This window comes from Carcharhinus amblyrhynchos, chromosome 25 (genome assembly GCF_965287045.1).
Source record: "Carcharhinus amblyrhynchos chromosome 25, sCarAmb.v2.hapA, whole genome shotgun sequence".
NCBI lineage: Eukaryota > Metazoa > Chordata > Chondrichthyes > Carcharhiniformes > Carcharhinidae > Carcharhinus > Carcharhinus amblyrhynchos.
The window spans coordinates 28,178,703-28,198,985 of record NC_137348.1 but is presented as its reverse complement, the minus strand read 5'-3'; the positions used below and the strand labels follow the sequence as shown (position 1 = coordinate 28,198,985).

The 20,283-nt window shown below is 39.5% G+C and overlaps 1 protein-coding gene across 6 annotated transcripts in view; it reads right to left on the bottom strand.

Moving 5' to 3' along the window:
• The window catches only part of LOC145358362 (histone-lysine N-methyltransferase EHMT1-like), a 152,833-nt gene extending 132,960 nt beyond the window's left edge, over nt 1–19,873 (bottom strand). For 5 of the 6 annotated variants that reach the window (XM_080212323.1, XM_080212327.1, XM_080212325.1 and 2 more), the window contains exon 1: nt 19,798–19,873. In XM_080212323.1, coding sequence (XP_080068449.1) covers nt 19,798–19,818 — 21 coding nt within the window. In that variant the 5' untranslated portion in view covers nt 19,819–19,873. Of the gene's footprint in view, nt 1–5,653; nt 5,690–19,797 lie in introns of those variants that run through there. The other variant, XM_080212324.1, reaches the window with a different exon arrangement.
• Between the last annotated feature and the right edge of the window lie 410 nt (nt 19,874–20,283).

Sequence of the window (20,283 nt, the reverse complement as noted above, 5' to 3'; positions counted from 1 at the left end):
ATTTCTCATAGCATCATAAAAGGCTAGTAAATTTACAGATTGACAATTTTATGACATCACTTGTTACACAATGTCATCTCACCTCTGCAGTGTCTCTTGTCAAGGCGCCACAAATCCTGTTGAGAATTAGAGTTTAAATTACATCAGGAGCCAACTACAGTAGTTCCATCATGTTTTAGTACTTCAACGGCTCTACCTGAAAACCCATTAGTTGGGTACTTAAGAAAGCTGATCTTTCACAAGTGGAAAATTGAGGCATTCTACACAAAGCAAAACTTGTCTGCTCATTTGGGTCACCACAACCCTTGCAGTTATGAACCTCACTGCTAATAAATTAATGAACACAAACAATTTAATACTGCCTGGCCACAAGACATCCAAATAACAAAACAAACCTTTTTTTGCCTCTCACTTTTTCAGCCACAAGGATGTATTAGCGGAGTCTTTGTCATCATGTCGGCTCAATTGATCCTACCGTGTTTCATAATCATTCAGATCTTTAGAGAATAAGTAATTACTATGGTATAAAGACAAAGGAGCAGATTTAAAACTGGATACCATCACATTGATTGAATACTGAAACAAGGCCAAGGTTTCACACATTGAAGCTTTTCATTTCTTAAAATATTGGATTTTTGAAATCAAACATTTTACAGCTGCTAGTACCACAATACTATCAGTAGGAAAAACTGTAAGGTGAATAGCAGAAGACAAGTCTGTTAATCCAATCTAATGAAAGCAATTGTATTTATCCTTCAAAGGTTTCTGTTATTGATGCTTTTCAATCAAACTCTGATGCTAAAAGGCCAGGGCTGTCCCTTTACTGTCACAAATCTAGCCCATTCTTTGGTAACCAATCCTTAATTTTTCATCAATGAACATTTTTAGTCTCGCTATCCTTTCTGTCCTCAAAATGGATCTCCCACATTTGTTCACTTGCTAAACTTTACCTCAGATGTTCCCCTATTTGCAAAAATCTTCTTCTACATAATCTCAAATCTCCATAGAACAAAAACTTTGAATATTCTCTGTACTTTCACGAGGTACATTTAACTTCTCAATCACTTTCCCCTTCTCTTCCAGTCATTAAGAGTGTAATGAAGCTTTTTAAGTGCATTTATAACCTCTCTTGTCCCTCAAACCTAATTTTAGAAGTACGGAATCTGTTCCTCACAACATATAAAAATCCATGATTGTTAAAATAATAAAAAAGTTAAAGTTGATGGTATTTCAGCTTCTACCCAAAATCCCTTATCTGCATCCTTTTTTAGCAAAATGATTTAAATGCTTTTTACTTCCTGGTTTGCTGTCTGAGAGAATTCTTCAGTTCAGCTTGCTTAATGACATTATGTTTCTCCTGGGCACCACACATTCCCTGTAGATAGTGCCAGATTCAAAGTCATGTCAGCAAAGCAGAAATTGACGCTTCAATATTTACTGACAGCTTTTTCCACAATAAACAGCAAAAACCAGCCCTTCGTCACTGACAGCAAATAAGAACAAAGATAATTACAGCACAGCAACAGGCTCTTTAGCCCCCCAATCTTGCCCAACTTAACTAAAACCCTCCACTCTTCCAGGGACCATGTCCCTCTATTCCCATCCTATTCACGTACTTGTCAGGCGCCCCCTAAACGTCACTACCGTGTCCATTTCCACTACCTCCCAGGGCAATGAGTTCCAAGCATCCGCTACTCTGTGTAAAAAATCTGCCTCGGACATCTCCTTTAAACCTTGCCTCTTGCACCTTAAATCTATGCCTTCTAATAATTGATTCTTCCATCCTGGGCAAAAGCTTCTGACTATCCACTCTGTCCATGCCTCTGATAATCTTGTAGACTTCTATAAGGTCTCCTCTCAACCTCCGTCCAGTGAGAACAAACCAAGTTTCTCCAACCTCTCCTCATAGCTAATGCCCTCCATACCAGGCAACATCCTGGTAAGTCTTTTCTGTACCCTCTCCAAAGCCTCCACATCCTTCTGGTAGTATGGCAACCAGAACTGAACACCATATTCTACATGCGACCTAACTAAGGTTCTCTCAAGCTGCAACCCAACTTGCCAATTTTTAAACTCAATACCCTGGCCAATGAAGGCAAGCATGCCATATGCCTTCTTGACTACCTTCTGCACCTGCATTGCCGCTTTGTGACCTGTGTACCTGTACACCCAGATCTTTTTGCCTATTAATACTCCTAAGGGTTCTGCCATTTACTGTATATTTCCTATCTGTATTAGACCTTCCAAAATGCAATACCTCACATTTGCCCGGATTAAACTCCATTTACCATCTCTGCACCCAAGACTCCAACTGATCTATATCCTGCCATATCCTCTGATAGTCCTCAGCACTATCTGCAAATCCACCAACCTCTGTGTCGTCCGCAAATTTACTAATCAATCCGGCTACATTTTCCTCCAAATCATTTATATATATTACAAATAGCAAAGGTCCCAGCACTGATCCCTGAGGGACACCACTTCTCCATTCAAAAAAACACACCCTCCCGCTGCTACCTTCTGTCTTCTTTGACCAAGCCAGTTTTGTATCCACCTTCTCAGCTCACCTCTGATCCCATGCGACTTCACCTTCTGTATCAGTCTGCCATGAGGGACTTTGTCAAAGACCTTACTGAAGTCCATGTAGAAAACATCCATTGCCCTACCCTCATCAATCATCTTTGTCACTTCCTCAAAGAACTCAAACAAGTTTGTGAGAGGCAACCTCCCCTTCACAATACCATGTTGTCTCTTACTAATATGTTTCACTTATTTCCAAGTGGAATAAATCCTGTCTCGAAGAATCCTCTCCAATAATTTCCCTACTACTGGTGTAGGGCTCACCAGCCTGTAATTACCTGGATTATTCTTGCCATCCTTCTTAAACAAAGGAAGGGCACTGGCTATTCTCCAATCCTCTGGGACTTCCCCTGTATGTTCTGTAATCTTCATGATTTAACTGGGCTTGCAAAATCTCACTAACTGTCCAAGCTGGAGACAATACACATCTCTTTAACCTGTGCTTAACCCTCTCTCCACTCATATTGTCTGTACCTTTAAGACTTGATTACTGTAAAGACTCACATTCCAACCATTATTTTGTAAATTGAGCGTGTCTTTATATGTCCTGTTTGTGAACAGAACCCCCACTTAACCAATGAAGGAGCAGCCCTCCAAAAGCTAGTGGCTTGTGCTGCCAAATAAACCTATTGGACTTTAACCTGGTGTTGAGAGACTTCTTATGTGACTTGCCCCGTAGAATACAAAGATTTCTCTCAAGGCCCCACCAACTTCCTCCCTTGTCTCTCTCAGTATTCTGGGGTATATCCCATCAGGCCCTGGGGACTTGTCTACCTTAATTTTCTCAAGAATCCCAATACTTCCTCCTTTTTGATCTCAACATAACAAATTATCTACACACCCTTTCCCAGACATCATCCACCAAGTCCTTCTCTTTGGTGAATACTGACGCAAAGTGTTCATTTAATACCTCGCCCATTTCCTCGGGCTCCACGCATAGATTCCCTCCCTTGTCTTGAGTGGGCCAACCCTCTCACTCTTTATATATGTATAAAAAGCCTTGGGGTTTTCCTTAATCCTTCTGGCCAATGATTTTTTTATGACCCCTTTTATCCCTTCTTACTCCTTGCTTAAATTTTTTTACTTTCCTTGTATTCCACACTTGCTTCGTTTATTCCCAGCCTCCTAGCTTTGACAAATGCTTCCTTTTTCTCTTTGACTAAGCTCACAAAATCTCTCGTTATTCAAGATTCCCAAAATTTGTCATACTTATCCTTCATCCTAACAGGCAAGTGCCGGTTCAGAATCCCTATCAACTTACACTTGAAAGCCTACCACATTCCAGATGTTGATCTGCCCTCAAACATCTGCCCCCAATCTACATTCTTCACTTCCTGGCTAATATTGTTGTAATTAGCCTTCCTGCAATTTAGTACCTTAACTTGAGGACTACACTTATCTTTATCCATCAGTATCTTAAAGCTTACTGAATTGTGGTCACTGTTCCCGAACCGTGCCCCTACTGAAACATTGAATACCAGGTCCCGTATGGCCCCTTCCCTAGTTGGACTACCTACATACTGTCTCAGGAAGCCTTCCTGGAAGCTTCTTACAAACTATGCCCCATCCAAGCCCCTAGCACTAAAATCCAGGCCACTCTGTCCCTGGATCTCAAGATTATGGAAGTGATTCCCAAGCCTTTCCTTCTATGCATTTCTGAGCTTTTAAAGCTCAAGCGTGACATCATCATTCCTTCACAATTTGCTTCTACATTGTCTTGGGAACGTCTGGGCAATGGAACTGGCTAGTGACCTAGATTTCTTAAAAAAAAATTAATTTTGTCAATAAAGTCCTCTACCAACTGCAGAGACAGAACAGTACTGGGATACCTTGGGGCATTTATTCAAATCTCTAATGCAATCTGTCATTGACAGGGAGGAGAACTAACAGAGAGGGAAATGTCTGAATTATATTAATGATACATCAAGAATCCTGCAACATTGCTCCAGAGATATCTATCTTCACATTTAAAGGGTTTTCCACGTCTTACTAATGGATATGATTCAGTAAGCCTGAGTCTCTACTGTCAAGCCCAGAATTAGTAGCATTTTGCACCAGCCCTGAATGAGGGATTAGTATCGAAGAGAAAATACCAAATAACTACTTAACCAATAAGGGAATCTCAATTTCCTTTATACTAGAAATTAAACGGAAATAGGTTTGCCCAAAATTATTTTCTTTTTAATGTACCGCCCAAGCCATTGCTTTCCCAGTTAGATGAATTTACATGGAACAGGTTTGGAGCTAACATTGCATAGCTGTCAAAACTTGACTATGTATGAACAGTATTACCAGCTTGACCATTCATCTCATCAGGACCATGGAATCATTTCTTTGCTAGTTTCATTTTGAATATTCTACAGACATCCTGAGTGGCTAACCAGACACCTGCACACCATGAATATTCTGACTAAACAGCTCATCATAAAACAAACTGTATTAACAGTGTTAGAAAAGTTGAGACAAATGGCTAAAAATGGATTATCACAAATGAAATGCAAGTGTCATGCACCCGTGGAATCTACATGATATTTCTTATGATGGAGTTTAATGATTTCACTTTGGAACTGACTAACTTAAACACAAAAGGTTTCGTAAGATTTTTGCAAATAACTCAACTAACCCAAGCATATGTGCTGTGGGTGTGTTGTACCAGGACTTGCAAAAAATTCACAAATCCATGAAAAGAAGTATTGGCAGAAATCTGGGTTGAGTTAAAGAACAACCTGAACAGACTGACAGAAAAGACAGAGGATCTATTTGCAAGTGAATGGAGCTCACTAACCCATACGCCAAAATTAATGGACAGAGTCAGCAGTCCTTAGCCAAGACATTCAAGCAGAGATAAATACACAAAAATATATTTGGCATAGAAGAAGATTCAGATACCGCAATGTGCTGAACGTCAGGGCACTTTCTGATATTTTACCTAAATCTTAACACCAAACAAGGAGGGATAAAAATGAGGGCATCTCCTACCCGTGTTCTGATCTTGATAAGAGCAAAGGCTGTACTTGGCAAGAACCTGGAAACTTCAGTTGAGCAACCATCACCAGAATATCACAACAAGTACCTGTTCTTCTCCTAAAGCCATAAACAGGAAACCTCATCCACTTGCTGCATATAGTCAGGCAGATTGTCTTGATGCCATGACTGAAATAAGATCATATAAATAAGCAAAATATTGTGGATGCTGGAATCTGAAACAAAAGCTCAGCACACCTGGCAGCATCTGTGAGGAGAGAAAGCAGAGTTAACGTTAAGTCCTTTGGTTGACAAAGTGCCAAAGGACGTGAAATGTTAACTTTCAGTTTTTCCAGCGTCCTCTGTTCTTGCCGAAATAAAATCAAATAATCATGCTAACATTGTCTACGATCATATATGATAGTTATTTAGGCAAGATACCAGAAGAATGCCAGCCCCTGTAGAAATGTACCTAGCAAAAAAAGTCCCAATGTTCAGCAGAACAAATTAAAGTGAAAAAACAGAGACAATCACTTAAAAGTCAGTGCTCAATAATCCAACCCACACAGAAGGTTGAAGAAGAACCTGCCGATAGAACAGTGCATCTTAAGAGAGTTGAATGATCAAATGAGAAAGAGTTGAATGCCAATCCAAAAGATTATCTGGATCATAATACGTTGACAGAATCTCGTAAAGGATCATCCCCCTGGTGAAAAATATAAATGACTGCGAGCATTCCAAGACTGCATTACACAATAAAACCTAAAGAATGTCAAATCAAGGAAGAAAAAATAAAGGCAGCCTAAAGCTCATGGTGTACCAGATCATGGATCATAGGGTCAGAGGTATACAGCATGGAAACAGGCCCTTCAGCCTAACTTGTCCATGCCGTCTTTTTTTTTAAAACCCTTAATCTAATCTCAATTGCCCGCATACCCATCATACCCATGTAACTATCTAAATGCTTTTTAAAAGATAAAATTGTACCCGCCTCCACCACTACCTTTGGCAGCTTGTTCCAGATACTTACCACCCTCTGTGTGAAAAAATTGCCCCGCTGGACAGTTTTGTGTCTCTCCCCTCTCAGGTTAAACCTATGCCTTCTAGTTTTAGACACCCCTACCTTTGGGAAAAGACATTAACTATCTACCTTGTCAATGCCCCTTATTATTTTATAGGCCTCTATAAGGTCACCCCTCAGCCTCCTACGCTCCAGAGAAAAAAGTCCCAGTCTATACAGCGTCTCCTTATATCTCAATCTATCAAGTCCCAGTAGCATCCTCGTATATCTTTTCTGCACTTTTTCTAGTTTAATAATATCCTTTCTATAATAGGATGATCAGAACTGCACACAGCATTTCAAGTGTGGCCTTACCAAAGTCTTGTACAACTTCAACAAGGCGTCCCAACTCCTGTATTCAATGTTCTGACCGATGAAACAAAGCATGCCGAATGCCTTCTTTACCACTCTGTCCACCTGTGACTCCACTTTCAAGGAGCTATGAACATGTGCCCCTAGATCTCTCTATTCTGTATCTCTCCCCAATGCCCTACCATTAACTGATCAAGTCCTGCCCTGGTTCAGTCTATCAAAATGTATTACCTCGCATTTGTCTAAATTAAACTCCATCAGCATTCATCACTCCAGTGGCCCAAATGATCAAAATCCCATTGCAATTGGAGATTTTTCACTGTCCACTATGCCACCAATCTCAGTGTAATCTGCAAACTTACTAACAATGCCCCCTATATTCTCATCCAAATCATTAACATAAATGACAAATAACAGTGGGCCCAGCACTGATCCCTGAGGCACACTGCTGGTCACATGCCTCCAGTTTGAAAAAACAACTCTACAACAACCCTCTGGCTTCTATCAAGAAGCCAATTTTGTATCCATTTAGATACCTCACCCTGGATCCCTGGTGATTTTTACTCACTCATTCATGGAATGGGAGAGTTGCTTTATTGCCTATCTCTAATTGCCCTCAAGGTAATGGTGAGCTGCATTCTTGCACCACTGCAGTCCATGTGATGTAGGTACATATATTGTGCTGTTAGGGAGGAAGTTCCTGTATTTAGACAACCAACAATGAAGGAATGACGATACATTTCTTGTCAGGACGGTGTGTGACTTGAAGGCAAACTTCCAGGTAGTGGTGTTCCATCTTCTAGATGGTAACGATCATGTTAATGGAAGGCTTGCTAAGTTGTGTAGTGCATCATGTAGATGGTACACACAGTTGTCATTGTGCATCGATGGAGGAAGTGAATGTTTGTGGATGGGGTGCCAAAGGGGTGCAAAGTTAATTCCCAAGCCTGCCTTGTCCGGGATGGTGTCAAGCTCCTTGAGTTTTATTAAAGCAGCGCTCATCCAGGCAAATGAAGAGTATGCTATCATATTACCGGTTTATGCCTCATGATTCCTAGCCTTTGATCTGCTCTGTAGCCACAGTATTTACATGGCTAGTCCAGTTTCGTTTTTGGTCAATGGTAATGCCACTGAATGTCAAGAGACAATGATTAGTTTCTCTCTTCTGGAAAATGGTCATTGCCTGTTACTAGCGTGGCACAAGTGTTACTTGCGTGGCACAAGTGTTACTTGCGTGGCACAAGTGTTACTTGCGTGGCACAAGTGTTACTTGCGTGGCACAAGTGTTACTTGCGTGGCACAAGTGTTACTTGCGTGGCACAAGTGTTACTTGCGTGGCACAAGTGTTACTTGCGTGGCACAAGTGTTACTTGCGTGGCACAAGTGTTACTTGCGTGGCACAAGTGTTACTTGCGTGGCACAAGTGTTACTTGCGTGGCACAAGTGTTACTTGCGTGGCACAAGTGTTACTTGCGTGGCACAAGTGTTACTTGCGTGGCACAAGTGTTACTTGCGTGGCACAAGTGTTACTTGCGTGGCACAAGTGTTACTTGCCATTGTCAGCCAAAGCCTAAACATTGTGCAGCTCGTTGCATTTGGACATGAACTACTTCAGTATCTAAAAAATTGTGAATGATGCTGAACATTGTGCAATCATCAGCAAACATCCCAACTTCTGACCTTATGATGGAAGAATGATCATTGGTAAAACAGCCAAAGATTGTTGGGCCTAGGACACTATACTGAGAAAGTCCTGCATTGTGGTGCCAGAACCAAGATAATTGACATCCAACAACCACAACCAGCTTCCTCTGTGTTAAGTATGACTCCAATCAATGGAGAGTTTCCCCAAGTCCCATTGACTCCAGTTTGTAGGGCTCCTTGATATCAAGGGCAGTCACTCTCACATCACCTCGAGCATTAGCTTGTTACAATCAAGGCTGTAATGAGGTTAGGAGTTTAGAGGCCCTGGTGGAACCCAAATTGAGCATCAATGAGCAGGTTATGCCAAGCAAGTGAAACTTGACAGAACTGTTGACGACACCTTCCGTTATTTTACTAATGATCCAGAATAGACTGATGGGGTGGTAATTGGTTCAGTTGGATTTATCTCGCTTTTTGTGGACAGGACATACGAGCAATTTTCCACATTGCTGGGTAGATGCCAGCATTGTAGCTGTTCTGGAAAGCTTGGCTAGAAGCGCAGCAAGTTCTAGAGCACAAATCTTCAGTGCTATTACCCAAATATTGTCATGGCTCCTTAGCCTTTGCAATATCCAGTGCTTTCAGTTGTTCCTTGATATCACGTGGAGTGAATCGAATTGATTGAATGCTGGTATCTATGATGCTTGGGAGCTCCAGAAGAATTTGGTACTTCAGCAGAGTTACCCTGCCATATGTGTGCAGATGTTAACTCCAGGAATTTAACTTTCATTTAAAATTTTCAGGACAACAATAAACAGACAGAAGACTGGGACTAGTTGACTTGCTCTTCCAGACAGATGGCACAGACATGATTGGCCAAATGGGTTCCCTCTGTGCAGTAACCATTCTTTGATTTCCGTTCAAAAACATAGTATCAGGATACTCCTGGACTAAAATCATGTAGTTTGAAATGATATGCAACAGCAAAAGAATTATTTTCAAAACAGAAGAGTGCTTAGTAAGATGATCATTCAACTGTTGTGCCAAATGGAGCTTGGTGACCTTAAATGTGTGCACTTCTTTGGATTTGAACTGCAGGCCTGGCTCTGAAGTTTTATTCCCGATGAGTGAGCAAAGCCATCCTGTTTGAAACGATCACATTCTGCTGGTAAAGGATATCGATTCTTTACCTTTGGAGAGACTTCACAAATTTTGAAATTACATAGTGAATATATTTGATGCTGCAAAGCCCTTGAGAACTAGCAGAATTAAATACCTGGTTTAACTATGGTGTGGCAGAATACAATTGTTTTTAAAAAAAAGACAAGGTGCTCCAGTAACAAATAGTGAAAAATGAATCTTCCTCAACCAAAGCAGACAGGATGCCAAGGTGGAAATTGCAAATAAGCAACAAGTAAGAGCAATTTCAACAAGCTGGACAATAGATGACACATTTGAAGGATTATGATGTGCTTGACCATGTTGACAACGAGAATACAAGGAGGAATAATATACCACTGTTACAGAGAATGAGAACTTTCACTGCGGTAGAAGGGATGGACACCTGACTCAAAGCAAATCAAGACTTTGCAAGAACAGGGGAGTTAACGAGAAAGAAGCTCAAGATAGGAAACACAAAAAAGAAACAAAATTCTGAGAAATAGACGTTAAAAAAATTAGAAAGGTGACAATGAGAAAAATTGAGGGTGATTAGGGGAATAAATGAGAAAATACAGAACTGGAGAGTGAATAAAAAAATGGGGAAAGAGCAAGTGATAGCCCAATTAAACAAAAGGATAAAGGAAAAGAGGAAGTACAGAAATAAACTGTAAAAGACAATGAAAATAAGACTTGGGTGGGGGGGTGGAGGGAGAGAGACAGAGAGAGAGAGAATTAAATCAGGGAAAGAGGCAGAAATAACACAAGCATAATAAGGATAAGAAACATTGGAGCTAAATTAATACAGGACAAAAAAGGAACGTGCATGTAAACCAATAAAAAAATACACAAAAACAAATGAAAACAGTCAAAACATTCGAGATGTCAATAAAGAAGAAGAAAGTCAGAGCACTCAGGAATGACAAAGTCAGGAAACAACACAGAAGTAATGAAATAAAAAGGTGAAGTACAAGCAAGAGCACATTAGCAAAAGTAAATGAATGAAGACATGAGGGGCAAAAGAGAGAAAAAACACACAAGAAGTGGGTGAGTGGCACATTAGAATCACAGAATTGTTACGATCAGAAGGTAATCTGGCCCATTGTGTCTGCACAGGCTCTCCAAATGAGCATCATGACTTAGTGCCATTTCCGGTATCCATGCACATTGTTTCCCTTCAAATAATCATCTAATGCTCTCTTGAATATCACTTCGCAAGGGGGATTGAATATAAAAGTAGGGAGGTCTTGCTGCAGCTGTATAGGGCATTGGTGAGGCCGCGGCTGGAGTACTGTGTGCAGTTTTGGGCGCCGTACTTACGCAAGGATATTTTGGCCTTGGAGGGAGTGCAGAGGAGGTTTACTAGGCTGATGCCGGAGTTGAGAGAGTTGAGCTATGAGGAGAGGCTGAATAAATTAGGCTTGTACTTGTTAGAGTTTAGAAGAATGAGGGGAGATCTCATTGAGACGTATAAGATAATGAATGGGATGGATAGGATAGAGGTGGAGAGACTCTTCCCGCTCAGAAAGGATAGTAGGACTGGGGGGCACAGCCTCAAGATAAAGGGGGGGCGGTTTAGAACGGAGTTGAGGAGGAACTTCTTCACTCAAAGGGTGGTGAATCTCTGGAATTCTCTGCCCGTTGAAGTGGTGGAGGCTACCTTGCTAAATATTTTTAAGACGCGGGTTGATGGGTTTTTGATAAGAGAGGGGATTAAGGGTTATGGGGAGAGGGCGGGAATGTGGAACTGAACCAAGACAGATCAGCCATGATCTTATTGAATGGCGGGGCAGGCTCGAAGGGCTAGTTGGCCTACTCCTGCTCCTATTTCTTATGTTCTTATGAATGCCTCAAGACCGAATCCACTCATTGCAAGATAAAGTTTTTATAAAATTACATCACGTTTGCTTCTTTTGAAAACCACTTTAAATCTGTACTCTCTTGTTCTTGACCCTTTTACGAGTTGAACAGCTTTTCCCCATCTTCTCTCTCCAGATCCCTCAAGATTTTGAGCAACTATCAAATCTCCTCTGAGTCTTTTCTTCAAGAAGAGTCACAACCTCTCATTCCTGGAATTCCTGTAAACCACTTCTGCACTCTCTCCAATGCATTCACACCTTTCCTATCGTGTGGTGCCCAGAACTGTATACAACATGCCAGACAGCACTAGGGACAGATGTGGACAGGGCTATACATGGCAGGCAAACATGGCAATACATGCCAGAGAACAAGAGGATGCAAGTTGGCAGGTGAGGGTGTTGCAAATGGAAGACCAGGCAAGTGAGTGAGGAGGATCCATGCAAGGAGAACACAGCCAAGCAAGAACAAGTCAGAAAAAAATTATAAGCATGAGAGAAAACCAGGAGAAAGGAAGAACACAACGGAGAATAAAACTAAGAATTGGGGTGACTTACATTTTGTTCATACAAGTGATTTGAGTATAACATACCGTAAAACAATATCAAGTAGAACAGAAAAACCATATATTAGCACTCCAGTGTGCTTGGCCCAATTGAGTCCTACCAGAATTCCAGAATCTTCTCATGTCTAATATGCAAGGCAATAGCAAAAGCCAGTCACTTTCTCCAATGGACTGGAGAAGACAAAAATTGAGCCACAACCATCTTACGTAGTCGCTAAGAACTTGTATTATATACTGACAAAGGTCTTTAAGCCAGTTTTATGCCCACCTATAAGCCTAAGAAAGATTTCAGCAGGATTAAGGAGAATAAAAGAAAAATGAAATATTAAGATAATATTTACAGTTATAGACAACCTCAAATATAAAGATTTTGAGGCACATACAAGCTCCTTCACTAAGCTTTAGGAAATATATGCCAAATACAGATCACAATTTATTTTTCAATTTCAGTAGTCTACAATTTTTGCACAGATCCAAACAACACCAAAAAATAAACTTCCCATATTATTTTTAAACTTTCCAATCATGTGGATGTTAAATTCTTGAAACTTCTCATGGAGGTAAAAAGTAGTGAACAGCAATAACCAAATAATTCCTACAAACTTAACAACTAATTTCTGCTGCATCTAACATACATAACAGCAAGATTACAAAGAATAGGTTAGGCTGTGCTGCAAACATAGCTCAGTTGAATTTTTCAAAATATGTACACAGTTTAGTCTGGTGAGATGCCTTATGTGAATTTTGTTTTGACATTTATATTCTGTCATAAAATTCAAGGTCTCCCCAGTATAAACTGTCTACACTTTGATCGGGACAAAACATCCATGAACACACAGGAGAACTTATTCAAAGCTGTTGAGTTTATGATGCTAAAAATGTTTAGCTGTGCAAGAATTTTGGAAAAATATGTCGATGAACAATTTCTGTAAGCAATTGAGAACTTACTGAAATTTGGCCAACTTTTTTTAACATTGATTATTTTACTCTTACATCGATCTCCTCAACTTGGAGGAAACCTCATATGTGTTCAAGAGTCAACATTCATTGCACTAGAGATTAATTGTCTGTCGGCTCTCAAATATTTACAGCTGCTGCTCCCAGTCATGCATTTTCTAAATGAAATGAAGCTAAAATCTAAGCAATGTTGAATAAATATTATCCAAACATTTATTCAAATACTCCAAAAATTACAACATACAACTGGAATTAGTACTTTCTGCTGCATCAAGCACAGCTCATTGGATTATTTTCTACCCTAATTGCTTACAAAATAACTTACAGTGTGATTACTTGTCATTATACAGTTTAATGTTAATTGGTATGGGAGACTAAAGAACAACCATATCCTGGTGAACAGCTCATTGCCGAGTTTTATTAATGAGATAAAAAATGTCTTTATGCACAAGAAGCATATAGAGACAATCAGTGGCGTAGTGCAACAACTCAATACGAAAGGACTGTTTTTCTAATCATCTTAACTAACCAATTCTAAATGTATGACAGAAATATGTAGTGAAATCCAAGGCAATTTCAAAACCAAGATGATGCAAACCTAGAAGTTAACTCCTTAGAGTGCCGACCCATGTCATAGTTATAAATCCTGTTGGCGGGTTACATAAAAGAACTTAAAAAACACAAGTTTTGTTTTCAATCATGAGATCTTCCATCTATGAGAAAAATGCATCCATAGTCTTTGAATCAATGCTAGATTGGACACACTACACTATGAAAATCTCAAACACTAATGCATCTGTCACTGGTTTAACATATTTGTGGCCAAACATATAAAATTTGCACTATTAATGAAAGTACATTCCAAATATCTGTTAAAGGAAGGGCTTCAGGAAAGTAAGTTAAAGTTTAATCATTTAGTTTGTTTTTGAAAATGACTTTTCTTTCTAAGTACAGTACTTTATTATTCCATCTGAATATAGTATGCAGCTCAACTCTCAACTCCCCCTGTTGGCTCTGTTTGTGTTTTTGAGCATGCAAGTTGGAGATCATTTCACTGCAGATGCAGCCATTTTGTGGTCCAAGCTTCTGACAGATATGTGGGGCTGCCATTTGCAGACATAAGCATAATGTTGCATGAGCTCTACCAGTGTATAGTTAAGTCCAAAAGTACTCTAAACAAAATGCTAATTGGTTGCAGCTCATTTCTTGCATTAAGATTAAAACAAAAGCACCAATACAATAAAAATTAATACTAAAATGCACAGAAATTTAAGATGAAGGAAAGACAATGACTTAGAGAAATGTATAAACAGTGGCCTCTGGCATTATCGTACACATCAGAGCAATCACTGTTAGATATTTTGTTCTATGATTGGAAATATTATCTTGGCTTCTTGTTAAAAGGAGAGTGCTAGTAGACAAAGCACCAAAACAGTCCCCTCCACAATGAATTGTATTACTACACACAACTCAAAAAATGTTTAATGTACAATGACCTGGAAGAAAATAATTATCCCATCAATAAAATACAGTAGACACAAGCTAAACAATCTCAAACATTAAGTGCTTACATGGACAATCTTCCATTAATAAAGCTGCAACAAAAAATTAAAACCAAAAATAGTGAACTGTTATTTACTGCAGTGCCAGATAGTTATCCGTTCACGTTCTATATTACTGCATGCAGTTCCAAGCACAGCTTTTGACCTGGCTGGAAATTCCTTATTCCGAGACAACAGACAGACATAAACACATGTGCATCATTTCACACACCAAAGGCTGCTGAGAAACACAAGTTATACAAATAAGTTATATCTAGACAACACACAGAATGGTACAAGGATTTTTTTGCAACTCAGCAGTAATCAAACCATTGACAAAACAAATCCACAACTGACATAACCATGTTTGCAACCTACTGATGACCACAACCAAAACCAAGCTACTATTGTAAAAGATTTTAACTAAAATCTGACTTTTCTGAAACATTTGAAAATGTCCCCTGTAGAACTTTCAACGTTAATGGTTCTAGAATTCTAGCAAAGCCAAGTTTCTCTGATGTTCAATTTCAACAAAACATTTTTATCCTGCCAAAATTAACTCAACTTAACTCCTGACATAAATTGATCATTTCTTTCTAAAAGAGGCAGTATGTTGCAAATTCACCCAAACATGTTTAAAATGCTTTCAACTCCCCTCACCACACTACACAAAGTAGGCAATTTTACCAACCATGCTAAGATACAAAAGACTGTGACAACTATGATCATGTAACTTGGATGACAATGCAACTCAAGAGATTAAAAACACTGCAGTCCTTTACCAATCAAGCTATAATTATGACAATTTCATTTTTGCAAACATATCTTTTGTATTTATAATAAAGAATCTGAAAATGCTGAATTTCATTGTGCTTCAGCTAAGGCTTGCTGCTGTACCAATTCTTCAATGTGGTAGCGATGACAGTCCATTTCTGATCAAGTTCATCATTACACCTATATTCATCATTTAAAATAACAGGATGATACACAATATAAACTATTATTCTATTCTTGGATAGAAACACTTGCATGTTGTTTCCTCACCATCAAAAATGCTCCTAGTTATACTGTTATATCAAGTAATACTGTAGATTCTTAAGATTATCAAATAACTTATTTATATATAGCGTGCATTTACCAATCTGATAAAATATCATTTTGGATGATGCCACAATTCATTTCAGCTACTTGCCACATTAGCCAATGTTTTAGATACATTTTAGAGTTACTATATTAGCAAATTAATTTCAACGACATTAGATAAATGAAACTTATCTTAAAGATCGACATGTTAGGAGAAAGAAAGAATCAGTTAACTACAACTCTGTGGAACCTACGAGGCTAACAACGTGTAAGAATCCAAATTGGTAAGAGACAATGTAAAAAGCATACTTTCATATATTATTCTTCGACACACTGCAGGAAACTATGTTTACACTATATAAACTACACATGCTGCACCAATCTGAAAATCTCAAGAGTGTTACATGCTTAAATGGCACAACAGAGTACACCATAAGACTTAATAGACTGTGTTGAATCAACAGTAGCAGACACAAAGGCTGGCATTGTCCCCATTTCAACATTCTTCCAATAAGACATCAGATGAAGACAACTAAAACTCACTAGAACATTGCAACTACTGTAGGTAAGGCTTTCAAAAAGAAAGATATGCAAATTATTCCTCTAATGAAGGATACTTCTATAGCTGTTAGTTTGATCAGCTCCATCTCAATACTGTACAAAGAAGTCAACTCTTCTACTCCCCCTATAGTTTCAGTTACAGCTCTCTGAGCATGCTCATTGGATATAAATTCACTGCAGATTCAGCCATTTCATGGTCCAAGCTGCTGGCAGACATGAAGGCCTGCCATTTGGAGACTAATCCACTGTACTACTTTGAATCTTAAAAACAAACTTCTTCATTTATTTTTTATATTACAGAAGTCAAGATAATAAATTCATGATATCTCACAGATTTTTACAATTATTGAAAAATTATGATTTAAACAAAGATCTGAACATATTCTTCCATTTTGTAAATGCCTTCAACACCACTTACACAAAACAGCATCTGAAACATATTATTTGCAGATCTCTAGCCCTACCCAACATAAGCAGTATTAATTCACAAATTTAAAAAATAGGCACAGTGCACTAATCCAATAATTTTATGAAGGATGCCATTTTTGAGTACAGAATAGTTAATTACAGGAAGAAGGGTGATGCAGATTGGAAGTCATCAAAACATTAACTTTAAACCACAATGCAAATACAGTAAAGGATGTGCAGACATACAATCATTCCTTTACAATTTTATTTCACAGAAAGGTTAATCTTAACATAAAGATGAAGGAAGTTGACTACCAACAGTTCATTCAATATGGAAATTGCAGGGAAACGGTTAGTGACAAAATCTCAAAATGTCACGTGGGTTTAGTTCAAGTTATTTAACATTCTAAATGTGGATTTGATGTTAAAACGCATTTTAACCCTTTTTTTCTGAATCCCTTAATCCAAAGGCTTAACCAAAAGAAAGAGAAATTACCAAAAATTGAAACAATTGGTCACAATATTCTCCAATTGATAGATGGAAATAGATTGAAATACATGCAAAACTACTGTGATTCTGTGTGATAGGGACAGAATGACATCCAATCTTTCTTCAGTTAACTTCATGGTCAAATTTTATCCATTAAAAAAGGATACAAAACTGGCTGCCATCAAGATCTTCAAATTTAAATTTTGATTTCAAGTAATGCCTAAAATAATTGTAAGCCCTTTCTATGTCCCATGGTGTGATGAAACAGTCAACCTGAAATTCCCCCCTAAACAATTAAGACTTAACTGGACCATATTACTAACAGTCACAAGGCTAAGTAAACAAGAATAAAATACACTATCACTCAGTGTTAAAATACAAGTGTCCTAGGCATATGTTTCAAGAGAAGTCCCAAAAAGGCGCCGGAATGTGGCGACTAGGGGAATTTCACAGTAACTTTGTTGCAGTGTTAATGTAAGCATTATTTGTGACGAATAAATAAACTGTACTTTAAGTTGTGTATGGATAAATTCAGAATGTCGAATCTATGTTCATGCCCAAAAGATGTCAACATGCTACAAGATACAACTTAAAATGACTGTTTTCATCATTAACACCAATTATGATAACAACTACAACAGAAATAAACAATATCTTCATTGATTTGAAGTTTCACTAACTGGGGGTCATCAGTCAATCATCAACAATAATGGAAAAAGAACAGCAGGTTCATTTCAATATGATCTTTACCCAATGTAAAGATCAAACATAAGTTTTTTTCCAAAAGCTATTTTTCCACTTATCTCTACAATGTTGTAGCACTTTGGTGCAATTCCATCTATCTTACATTGAGAAGAATTTGTCACACTGAGGTGATTCAAGAAGAGAACAAAAGATGTGGATAAAAAGCAGCTATTTGTCAAACAGGTTTAGAAGAACTTGAACTTTAAGAAGAGCATCGTCTATGAGAAAAAATGCCTATTTGCCCTCACTGAAATGACAGTTTGGTCATCATCTAAAGTGAAATCCCTTGATCAGAACACAGTAAAGACCTCCACTTTAGGCTGAGTTATAACAAGGAAAAGTGAGACTCTGAACATGGACACAAACTGGTAAATGAAGAAACATTAACTGGGGCAAGAATACCAAATGCCCAGCATAAGGCATTACAAACCTGCCCACTTCAAAGATATTAAACTATCGTAAATTTAGTGAGCAAGGTAATTCAACACTGAGGACCATCCATTTACAACCAACAAGTGAACAACACAAGATTAACACGTCACAATTAAATTCAGGTAAAATGTACTTGATGTTCACCTGCTGAATGAGTTCGTTTTAGCAGTTCTAGTATTCGATAGTGCAGATCAACATAAATTTTGAACTACTTTACCACCAGATTATAACAACCAAATAACTGACCTTTTCCCATTCCTCCACCATACAATTACCACCCCGCACCCCCCCCATCCACCACAGTGCACAATAAAAAAGACTAACACGAATAAAAATGGAAAAGCTCCAGCAAGGAGACAACAAGCCACAATATAAGAGCAAGGCATCACAAGGGGCAACAAGGGTTGGACGCAAGCCGTACAAAAAGTGGCAGAAGAAGAAAGGGGGACATGTCTTCCCTCTATCCAACCCCAAGAGCCCACCTCTTTTACACCATGCTCAGCACAACAAATAAAATCTGTAGAAGTGGAAGCAGCTTTCAAAGAAAATATTCTTTATTTTTTACAAACTCTCAATGGTCACTGTGTAAACAAAAAGTAACAATGCAAGGAGTGCAGAGATGTGCAATAAGACCACCTTTCCAAGCTCAACTTTCAAGAGGTTGCTGTTGACCATTCGGGAATGGTGTCCATCCATCCTCCACACTCTACTTTCCCCACCACACCACCACCTCCAAAAGCAAGAGCACTTTTGTTTTCCTTTGCTTTTGAACTACCGAGTGGAGTAAGAGTGGCACATGAAAAGCAAAAACCAGGCTGTTCTCTATTCAATAGCGCCAAGATACATGAGGAGAGGGGGGCGGGGGGGCTGGCTATGTGTGGGGGGGTGATGGAAAGGGGAGGAATTAACAATAAAAAAAACCCACACACACGTTTCCCAGCCGCCTGGCCAAACAAAATCTTACAGAGAAGTGAGAGACTCGAGGTTGGAGCCAGCCTTCTTGCCCGGTGCCCGGGAAGCAGGCTGGCGGCTGCGCCTTCGCTGGGCACACATGGGCGGCGCATTCCTTATCCAGAGTGCGGGGCGGCACGCTCCAGGGTTCCCCGGTCAGCAGGCCAGCCCAGCCTCCCTCTCCCTCAGCCTCTCCTCTATCCCCTCCAACCTCCTCCTCCCCTCAGCTACTATTTTTTTCAAATAAAACAAAGCGCCAACTTTTAATGAAAACAAAAGCCCGGGCTGCTGTTTTGAAAGCGGCGGGCGCTCTGACGGTTGGGGCCTCCGGCTTGATGTCCCTCTCACTTCACTAACTCTCTCTTCCTCCTCCCGCTCCGGCGGAGGTGCTTGTTTTTGGAGGGGAGGGGAGGGGAGGGGATGGCTGAGTGTGCAGGGTGAGAGGTGAGCAGAGAGGGCAGAGTGCGATGAGAAAAGTTGCTGCTTTTACCTCAGGATCCGGTGAAGCCATGGCTCAGGATCAGCTCGGGTGACGCAGCGGCCGGCCGCCCGCCCGCCGCCTGACGTCATCGCCGCCCAGAGCCACACTGCCTCCCAGAGAATGAATGAATGTGTGTGTGTGTGCGCGCGAGTGTATGAGTGAATGTGTGTGTGCGAGTATATATATGTGTGCGTGTATGGGTGAATGTGTGAATGAATGTGTGTGTGAGTGAGTATGTGTGTGTGAGTGAATATGTGTATATATGTGTGCGTGTATGGTTGAATGTGTGAATGAATGTGTGTATGTGCGTCTGTGAGTGAATGTGTGTGTGCGAGTGTGAATGTGTGTATACATATATGTATACATATGCGTATGTATGAGTGAATGTGTGTGTATGACTGAATGTGCGTCTGAGTGAATGCGCGTGTATATGAATGTGTGTGTATGAATGTATGTGTGAATGTGCATATGTGTGCCTGTGTCTGTACCTGTGTG